The 10,655-nt window shown below is 41.4% G+C and overlaps 1 protein-coding gene across 2 annotated transcripts; it reads left to right on the top strand.

Moving 5' to 3' along the window:
• The first annotated feature begins 750 nt into the window (after window positions 1–750).
• Window positions 751–10,363, top strand: tmem183a (transmembrane protein 183A). 2 transcript variants are annotated; one of them, XM_082533134.1, is made up of 8 exons: window positions 751–968; window positions 4,625–4,714; window positions 4,789–4,959; window positions 6,172–6,331; window positions 6,741–6,921; window positions 7,317–7,397; window positions 8,120–8,272; window positions 9,008–10,363. In XM_082533134.1, the coding sequence occupies exons 1-8, from the start codon at window positions 905–907 to the stop codon at window positions 9,191–9,193; spliced, it is 1,086 nt and encodes a 361-aa protein (XP_082389260.1). In that variant the 5' UTR covers window positions 751–904; the 3' UTR covers window positions 9,194–10,363. The 2 variants fall into 2 exon arrangements, with proteins under 2 accessions (XP_082389260.1, XP_082389259.1); XM_082533133.1 differs by having other exon boundaries at window positions 8,117–8,272.
• The last annotated feature ends 292 nt before the right edge of the window (window positions 10,364–10,655 follow it).

The following is a 10,655-nucleotide window of genomic DNA, read 5'->3' as shown; positions in this document are numbered from 1 at the left end:
GAGGTCGTAATGTGTTTGACAGCACTGCAGCTATGGATCTGAGACCTCTAAGGGGTTGATAACAGCTCTGACTGCAGCGAAGAAGTATATCATTTTATTCTTATCTCCTCTGACTCTGAGTCTAACATCTGAGGAGATGAGAGAGATGCTTTGATGTTACGTAGTTGTTAAAGGGTAATTTGCAATGGCCAGATATTGGAGGACAACCTCTGCTTTTTGATCTCTAAAATGCAGCAGGACTTTCTGTGGAAAAAAAATTGTCACAGTTTAACAACAGTGCTGCCTGGGAAAGTTTTGGTATGCTCAGGTTCTTTGTGACACTATTACAAAATCACTGAATACAGTACAGAATTCATAATGAACTCTTTCCCCTCTCCTACTAATGGTAAGTCTGCGTGGCTCAGTGACGTCTTGGCAGCTTTAATGGTACATTAGCGGCAGAGTGACACAGTACCTCTTCTTTTATGTCATCAGTGTGATAACACTTCAGCCAGGCAGCACTCGCTGGAGAATAAAGCAATCAAAAACGTGTATAATCTGTCTGGTATCCATATTTACATGCAGTCATCCTCAAAAAGTAAAAATATATATAATTCACCTTAAAGCTATTTTATAATAAAAAAAAACAATTAACAGGTTTTAAATGGCATACAAGCTGTAGTCCCGATAGACTGAAATCTTAACAAACGCCTACAGATGGCAGTAGTGCGCGGCAAGGAAAAGAGTGAAAACGGTACTCTCGCGTTATTTGCAACGTCACGTCAGTCCATGATGGCTGAAGATCCTGGCGGAACATTTTTCAATTTCTCTGTGATTTTTCTTTCTTTCTCTTTACCTCAGCTTGCCATAGAGACATGGCAGGACTCACAGCCACGTTAAGCGTCCACAGATATTTGGTATCGTCATGCCCAAGAAAGGGAACCGAAAACGGCTGAAATTTAAGGCCGGGGACGTTTGTTCGGAATCAGGTAGGATATGATTAGCCAGAAAGCTAGCCCGCCTTCTCACATTCTGCTGAAGTTTCTGTCATGTTCTCCCAACTTCATAAAGCCAAAAGGCATTCTGCGGTTTTACAGGTGACCAATGCGATTTGCAGTGTTTGTGTTATTCTTTTAAGATCATTTTAAGTTCATTTGAATCACGTGACAGGTCAGCAGGGTGCGCCGGTGTTCCAGATTAACTGGCTTTGGTCGAACAGATGTGGCAGACTTGCGTTTCAGGAGCTGCTACCGACAAACTAGCAAAAAAACAAACAAACCGCCAAATGTGTCATCTGTGACACTTGTGAGGTTATCTCAAACACACTCTGTCAGTCTTGATGCTGTTGAACAACAAAATGTTTAGAAATGTCGCGAGTTTACCTGGTGATATTCTCATGTACGACACGATCGCGAAAACCGCAAACAATTAACACCACGCCGATGTTGTTCACATGCATTTCAAAGGTTTATTTGGATGACGCACAAACAGACACAATTGAAAGGAACAAATGCATTGTGCATGAAACGAATTCAAACGTGATGCAGATGTGTGTCACAAGTTGATCTGGCTGTAGGCTGGGGCACTTGGCCAGAGGTGGCGCTGGTTGATTCGAGTCCATGTTAGTGCACACAAAGTAAACTGCTCGCTTTAGTTGTGAAGCAAAAACGCTGAAATCGGAGAAATAAAACGTATGAGGGGGACGATAACGACGACTAGATTCTCCCGGTGTTCCAGATCAACTGGCGTTTAGATCAACTGGCGTTGGTCGAACAGATGTGTGGCAGTCTTGCGTTTCAGGAGCTGCTACCGACAAACCAGCAAAAAAACGCCAAATGTGTCACCTGTGACACTTGTGAGGTTGTCTCAAACACACTCCGTCAGTCTTGATGCTGTTGAACAACAAAATGTTTAAAAATGTGGCGAGTTTACCTGGTGATATCCTCATGCGCGACGCGATCGCGAAAACAGCAAACAAGTAACACCACGCCGTTGTTGTTCACAGGACAGCAAGAGTAAACGATCGGGAGACCCTTGTCGTCGTTATCGTTCCACTCGCACGGTTTATTTCACCGAATTCAGCGTTTTTGCTCCACAACTAAAGCGAGCAGTTTGCTCTGTGCACCAACATGGAGTCGAGTCAACCAGCGCCACCTCTGGCCAAGTGCCACAGCCTACAGCCAGATCAACTGGTGACACACATCTGCAGCATGTTTGAATTCGTGTCATGCACATTTGTACCTTTCAATTGTGTGTTTGTGCATCATGCAAATAAACCTTTGAAATGAATGAAATGATATCATGTATTTATTATCAGCCTACATTTGTACAAAATGCCAAATGACATACACATAAGAATCACCATCCTGATATCAATACTTTTGCCCATAAGAAAAATGTCGTGAACAAATATATGACACACCAATATTTCACCAGTGTTGTAACTCACATGTCGCCAGCATAGTCTGCCTGTGTCTCCCCTCTGCAAACGCACATTTCAGAGTTGGATGTGATATACAGTCTGTATAAGTGTGGTCAATCCCATAACGATCCGTAAGGGGATGGCAGCTACGCTGAATGTACAGCAGTCACACAGTGATCAGCAATAAACAGTCCCCAAAACTTGCATATAATCCCCAATGTGGAGCCCATCTACTGACTACCACATAGCAGCTGGACCAGTCCCCAATGCAGGTCAGTCCACTGCTGCCACCTGTGGCCAAGTACCATAGCCTACCACTAGATTAACTTGTGACACACATCTGCACCTGCTGCTATGATCACATTGAGTAAAGGCTGAGTGGCTGCACTCACACGTGGTGCATCTAAATCTACCCACAAATATGTTGAAACATGCAATGCCAGCAATGTGGATTGTCAACACTACAAACAATCAGTAAGCAAAGACTACACGGGTCAATTCCTTCTGTCCATCATCCAGCCAGATATACGTATGACACACATCTGCAGCTGGTCCCATCACCACGTTTGAATATGTTACCTGCACAACACATTTGTAATTGTCAATGTTGTCTTTGCTGTCCCATAAACCATGCAACCACATGAAACACAATTGTGTATCCATTTAAATCCCATCATATACATGAAGTTGTAGACATCACAACTCCTTCTGTTCATGTTATTACCCAACAACAATATGCATTCCACACATAGATCACATAGAAATATGTCATCAGTGTGCTCACAACACACCTTGTCAGAATAGGCTGCCTATGTCTCTACTGTGATTCTGTATATTTCAATTGTGCAACTGGAGTCACATGAGGCAACCGTGTGGTGTTTGCTAGGAACACTGGTAGCCAATATAGGTGATTAAGCAGCACAGCTGGAAGGAATTGGTAGTCATATGCAGTCTATATAAGCCCAGTGAGTACAACCAACATCTGTGGGTTTCGTGAGGTGGTAGCAGTCAGTGAATTTACAGCAGTTAGATAGTGATTAGAAGGCAACTATAGCCAGTGTGGTTGGGAAGAGCTTGTGAGAGAGTGGACTCCTGAAAGTGAGTGAGTGAGGTGTGCTAGTTGGTTTGTGTGGTGTGTCTGTTAGTCTGTGTGTTTGTGGTACAGTGGAGTAGGTAGATAGGTGGACAGGTGTAGGTGAGGGAAATGGATCCCAGAATTGTGAGGGAGCTTCTGGAGTTCAAGCTCCACGATCGCTATCCTGAAGGATCAACCAGCAGGGAAAGATATACAATCAAAAGAAGAGCTGAGACCTTCAGGATAAAACACACAAACACACAATTGAAAGGTACAAATGTGCATGACACGAATTCAAACGTGCTGCAGATGTGTGTCACCAGTTGATCTGGCTGTAGGCTGTGGCACTTGGCCAGAGGTGGCGCTGGTTGACTCGACTCCATGTTGGTGCACAAAGTAAACTGCTCGCTTTAGTTGTGGAGCAAAAACGCTGAATTCGGTGAAATAAACCGTGCGAGTGGAACGATAACGACGACAAGGGTCTCCCGATCGTTTACTCTTGCTGTCCTGTGAACAACAACGGCGTGGTGTTACTTGTTTGCTGTTTTCGCGATCGCGTCGCGCATGAGGATATCACCAGGTAAACTCGCCACATTTTTAAACATTTTGTTGTTCAACAGCATCAAGACTGACGGAGTGTGTTTGAGACAACCTCACAAGTGTCACAGATGACACATTTGGCGTTTTTTTGCTGGTTTGTCGGTAGGAGCTCCTGAAACGCAAGACTGCCACACATCTGTTCGACCAACGCCAGTTGATCTAAACGCCAGTTGATCTGGAACACCGGTCGTTTACTCTTGCTGTCCGGTGAACAACATCGGCGTGGTGTTAATTGTTTGCTGTTTTCGCGATGAGATGGTGACATGAGAATATCACCAGGTAAACTCGCGACATTTTTAAACATTCTGTTGTTCAACAGCATCAAGACTGACGGAGTGTGTTTGAAATAACCTCACAAGTGTCACAGATGACACATTTGGCGATTTTTTTTTTATTTATTTTTTTGCTGGTTTGTCGGTAGCAGCTCCTGAAACGCAAGTCTGCCACACATCTGTTCGACCAAATCCAGTTAATCTGGAACACCGGTAAGCTTCACAACTGTGACACTGTGAAAAGTTAAGCTAATGATCTGCTGTTCTTTTCCTTAGTCACTGTAGCTGATTATGCTGATGCCGACCCAGCCGTTGTGAAGTCGGGGAGGGTTAAAAAGGCTGTTGTAAATGCGATTGAAAAAGAAGGTAACCTTTGATGACTGAAGTTATACTGTGGTTGATTCCTGTCCTGGTGCTTTACTTATAATCTTCTGTTTCAGTGAAATTACTCTGCGGCCTGGAAGCATCGCAGGGTGCTGTAGAGGAAGTCCTCTCCTCCGCAGTAAGCGTCAAAGCAGACGCTTTGGGCAGTAGCGACGAGCAGGACCCTGAAGAAGATGGAGAGAACGAAACTAAAGTGTCCCGCAAAAAGAAGAACAAGAGGAGAAAGGGTATCATTTCACTTTATCGTTAATGTTACACCATGACAGTTTACTAGCATTAAGAAAAAGTGGATTTTCCATTCAATAAAGATTAAAAAAACAAGTCTCACAACAGTCAACTCATTTTGGGGTAAGCTGTTGCTCATTCATCTAGCAACTAGAAGGTCAGTGGTTTGATCCCTCCCACCTCCAAAGCTTATAGACGGATTCTTAGCAAGATGCTGAATCCTGATTTACTCTGGTGGATCCAATGGAGTTTGATGGGGTGTGAACATTAGGATAAGGATGCACAGACAAAAGCACTTGAACACATGAATGTCTGTAAATGAGGTTTGTAGTGTGAAGTGCTTTAAGTGCTTAGGTTGAGTAGAAAAGGACTATATACCAGTCCATTTACCATTACTGTTAATACAAGACCCAGTCTCAACAGCAGGTCGGGAACAGTTTTGCTCCACTTCAGAAAACACTGCAGTCAATCAAAAGCACACCGATTGAACAAACACCCTCTGAATTCCATACCCGATTAGTTTCATTGCAGCCCATGACAAACGTACGCATTCATACAAAAGCCTGTGCAGTCTGGCTGACTGGGGAGTGACCTGAGTGAAGTCAACTTGTATTGTAATGGGGAGGCAAGCAAATGCAGCCAAACAGACATGAAAAAAAGAAACTAGTCCTGCAGCAATGGATCACTTGTACTCTGCCTAGAAACAAATTCTTACTTACTTACAAATTCTCAATATTAAAGCTTTATTAGAGAGACATTTCAAAGCACAGCACTACAGTATTAGTATTAAAATACCTGGTACATCAATCTATCCTCACTGACCAGCAGCTGCTTCCACTCTCAAAGGGGCCCAGGTTTAAAATATAAAAAAAAACTAGATATGAAAAAAATTGCAAAAAAAATACTTTAAACACTATAAAGCAATACAGTTATTCTTGCACTCTAATATTCTGTGATGCCAACAGGGAGAGAGGTGTGCACTTTCCTCCCTCCACTGGTCTGATAGCAACTCACAAAACATCTGTTCCACCTATAATTGATTTTATGTACACAACACATCTAAGTAAGACGTGTGTCTTTTTTACTTCAATGCTAACAGCCACATTAAGTATATAAATATAATCACAAAAATTTGTGGACCATTGTGCAAAATACATTTTGAAACTAGTATGTTTAACTTGGTATTGATTGTGTTTTCTTTGTTTTCTTCACAGAAAACAGTGAGAGCAGTGATGGTGTAGATTATCCGGTGGACATTTGGTTGGTGCTCTCCTCCTACATTCGGCCTGAGGATGTGTGCAGATTTGCTCTAATCTGTAGGAATGCCTGGACGGTCACTTGCACTGCAGCTTTTTGGACTAGGCTCTACAGGAGGTGAGGTGGTTTTGTGATCACTTGCGTACTGGCACTGATAAAAATATTGACACAGAGTAGTCGAGTGTTTGTGATTTCCACTGTTGAAGGCACAGTATACGTTTATGATCTGCTGCTTACTGGATTCATGCATTTGAGTGGTGCTATGTGATTCACTTACAGCAGTAGTTCATGTGGAATACAAGGAAAGTGTACAGTTTTCATGCTCCCACCTCTGAGATTTGTATATATTGCCAGCATAGGGGGAAATTATTAAAGGTGTCATCCTACAGATAATAGTCCTTGTTAAAACATAGTAGCACATCGTTAATGTTGTGATAGAAGCGGTGAATGCAGTGAAAATGGTGTACTAAGTCCTAGTTAACATCACCTCACATCATTCCTCCTTCTCTGCTCTCTCTTTTTAAAGACACTACAGGATTGATGTTGAGCTGCCACTTCGCCTCCAGCCTGTCTCTATTGAGAAGATGCGTTTCTTACGGGCTTGTGTGATTCGTTCCCTTTTCCATTTATATGAGCCGTTCACCTTGCGCGTGTCAAAGATTCCTCCACTGCCAGAATCCACACCCACTACCTTACTCAACTCCAAGGTAAAGCTCCTCAAAGACCTTTTTATTATAGTTGAGGTGGAGCTGTTTGATTTACCTGCAGACATATGCAAGCAGGTGGATCTATTTGCGTATGGCTGATATTTGTGTGTGACCTCTGCTTTGTAGTTGGATAGAAAAGAAATTCAGTGTTTATCACGACTATTATCAACACTGATATGATTTTAGACTTGAGGATGCAAGTTAGTACTAGACCAAACTTTCTATCAAGTGAAGGAATTTCAGTGTGGCTTTACTGAAGACTCTGATCTCAGTTTTTCCACATGCAAAATGCATATTTCTCAGTTTGCTTAACGTCCTTTCCAAGAAATAATTACGAACATCTGCAAAGATGTTAGAATTTCATTGGGTAAATGTCTGCCTTTTTCCTTTTACAGTGTTTACTTTTCTGGGTCAAAAAGGTGTCGGGGACTCGGTCTGAAACGTTGTGGGAGTTCAACTTTAAATTTTTAAAGCAGGTAACATCATTTGCCATCATTTTATTTGGGGTGGGCATTTCTAATACTATAATGTATTCTCTGGGAACTATTCGACTCATCTTTAAAAAATCACCCACCCACCTCTACTCACAAATGACAAGGCGTACTTGTGGTGCACCAGTGTCATGGCAGAGTTTGCACTGGAGCTCATTTTGGTTTAGTTTTCCGAACCTTTTCTCAGCTGTAGTAGTCATCAGCTTCACTTCTTTCTCCTGTTTGTGCATTGCGCCACACAATTTTCTTCTCCAAGCTGGAAATCCGTAGTTCTATTTTTGTTGTTTAATGCCAACCAGCATTAAACAACAGGTGCATTATTGCCACCATCTGGCTGTAGAGGTGCATTACATTCTGTGAAGCACTGGAAGGAGTAATTTTAAGAGACGTAGACAATACAGAAACTTTTTTGTATAATTAAACTAATATTTTAATAATTGAAAATAAATCATAACCATTCTTTTATATCCCCACATATATGTAGAGACTAAGATACAGCGGTTGAGTTTGATGATGTATCTTATTAGCCTCAGATAAAAAGAAACTGCTTGAAAAAGCTGTTTCTCCATCCATTTAGGTTCACTGCTTAATGTAGACTGACTCATTCATCACTAGCAACATTTCTGACAAACACTCTGACTTATTGTGAGTTCTGCTTTCATGTTTTCTGTTTTAAATGTGTCTCTCTGGTGTCTTTGTCTCAGCAGGGAAACGGTAGGAATGGTTGTGCCAAGTCCTTGCGTATGCCTAGACAGTACGAAGATGTTCACATGAATCCAGACTCTGACTGCTATGTGCTTCAGGTCACCACCCTCAACTTCATCTTCACCCCAGTAGTCATGGGCATGACGCTGAGCCTGGCAAGTAACTCACCTTGTTTTTTTGCCTGCCTTAATGTTCCTTTGAGTACTGGTGTGTGTTATTCTGCAGCTGATCTTTACAAGGTAGCAGTGTCAAGTGCTGCCTATAAAGTTTTTAAATGTGTATATAAAAAGAGTTTCAATCAGTGAAAGCAACTGTCTCATGGCATACACAACCAATCAGTAGGTTGTTGTGGTAACTCTTGTTTGAATTGATTGATGCTTTAAAATAAATGTAATACTCCTCACTAGTATATTATTTTATTAGACAATTGACATTAAATAGCATTAAGATTAAAGAACAAAGATCTGGATGAAGATTGCAACTACTAATTCAGCTGATGTGACCCATTAGTATGCTTTACCAGTTAATTATTTTTACTGTGTTAAACTGCTTGAAATAAGTTGAAGTTATAAAAGGAAATGTGATCAAAATGCAGTTCGGTGTCAGTGATCAATCACACAGGAAGGCTTCAGAGAGCTCTTATGTACTGTTCTGTTGAGTTTTACTAAACACCAGCTTTAGTCTTAACGTCATTCATTGACATACTTGGAAATACAAAATTTTAACCCTGTGTGTTGTTGATAATATAAGACATTTTTACTTTTCTTTTTCCAAAAATCTTCTGTTAAATAAAGTGACTGTATATGTTTCCTCACATGACAAAGGGTTGATTCTTCTTCTGAGCTACAGACTAGAAACTCATGGACTTTTCCTCTTGTTTTGCCTCCTAGTTCACAATAAATGTAAGCACAGACATGCGCCACCACCGCGTTCGGCTTGTGTTACAAGACTCGCCACTCCAACGGGGGAAGAAAAGAGTGGATCAAGGTGGGACCCAGGTGGTGTTGGATCCTGTACACAGTGTGAAGCTCATGGACTGGTGGCATCCACAGTACCCCTCCTTAATCTACTCATGAGTCTCTCTTCTCAGCCCCTACTACAGCAGGCATTGCATCAGGAACCTCATTATCTCGCTACACTCATAAAAGACGATACTTGATGATCTGTATATCATGTTCAGTGAAGGTTTTTGGCAAATACACATTTTGATTGTTAGATGTTTAGTAAAAACCAACACTGAATTGAAGTGTGACGGTCTGGTCATAGACACATGGGAGAGGGGACCCTGTAGTATAATTGTTGCGGTTTTTCAGACTACATTGCTGCATGTTGAATGTACATGTATAACACATTTTCTACTCTGGATAAAAAAAATCAAAAAGCTCAAAGGGATTAAAAGGGTGGGAAGATTGTACTTTGTTAGATATTTGATTTTATAGTCGCTTGACAGTTCTTAAAATACTTTGGCATGTTACTGCAACAACCTTTCGATTGATTTTAGTTTGAAGCGTCCTCACTTAGTATTATGTGAAAAAGATTGAATCAGCTCTGCACTGAAGGGGCCAAAGAGATGATTTACCTCAGACATCATCTGCTGATGCAGGCAGTGTTTTGTTTTTGCTTTTTCTTGGTTAATAAGATCTTGATTGCCTTGCTGACTCTGTGAGCTGTGTTCTGTACTGCCACCCTTGCAGTGTTTCTTCACCCTCAACTTTGAACGTGTTCAGTGTCTTCATGTGTGTTGAATGTGTGTACAGTTTTACCAGTCACATGATGATCGTAGGGGGGAGCTACCACTCATACCGATTTATCCATCCACAGTAGACTTTTTTTGTCCCCCCACAGCAGACAGTTTGACTTTGGGAACAGTTTGTGAAAGCACAGGTGGAGTTATTGATGATGTAATTTTGCTATGTTTCCCAGTAAGCTATTACAGCATGCAAAAGAGTAAGACCTCCCCCAGGTGGAACATAACAATCATTCATCAACCTGTGCTTAACTTGCTGTGACAAATTAAAAAGTCTGTTTAACCTGAACTTATTTGCACATCTGTTGTGGGGTAAGAAGTCATTAGATTTAACCATATGCAGTTGCCATAATGACTTTTTGGTGGCATTACCCAGTAGCAGAGGACGGCTGGTTTTTCTGGTTGGCAGCTGCTGATTGCTTTCGAGTCGGGGACTAGTTTTAACAAATGAGTTTCATTGATAAATCGCTGTAGTGAAATAAAAACTGAAACTGCCCTATCAGAGTTCTCTGGGTTGCCTTTGAAATGTTGAACAATGTATTTTTTTTAATTTTTTTTTTATTTCCCTCTTACAGTCGTAGTAGGTATTAACAAAGACTTTATAAGGTACTATTTTACCAGTATAAAACCAGTCACCGATGATCCACATAACTGAGATGAGAATTTTCGGCTCCAACGTGCACCGGATAATCCTCCTCCACATCTCATGTGTGAAGGTTTTCTCATGCTGCTTCTAGAATTAAAGTAAAAGTTTGTTCTGTATTGAGAAATATGACACTGGGATCCATTCA

This window comes from Aulonocara stuartgranti (assembly GCF_965226115.1).
Source record: "Aulonocara stuartgranti genome assembly, chromosome: 5".
Taxonomy (NCBI): domain Eukaryota; kingdom Metazoa; phylum Chordata; class Actinopteri; order Cichliformes; family Cichlidae; genus Aulonocara; species Aulonocara stuartgranti.
This window is presented reverse-complemented; position numbering and strand designations above follow the sequence as displayed.

Coding starts and splice junctions, on each gene's coding strand:
- tmem183a (XM_082533133.1), top strand. CDS start 905: ATGCCCAAGAAAGGGAACCGAAAACGGCTGAAATTTAAGGCCGGGGAC. Junction 6,922..7,316: donor CTACCTTACTCAACTCCAAG/GTAAAGCTCCTC, acceptor TTCCTTTTACAG/TGTTTACTTTTCTGGGTCAA. Junction 7,398..8,116: donor ACTTTAAATTTTTAAAGCAG/GTAACATCATTT, acceptor TCTTTGTCTCAG/CAGGGAAACGGTAGGAATGG.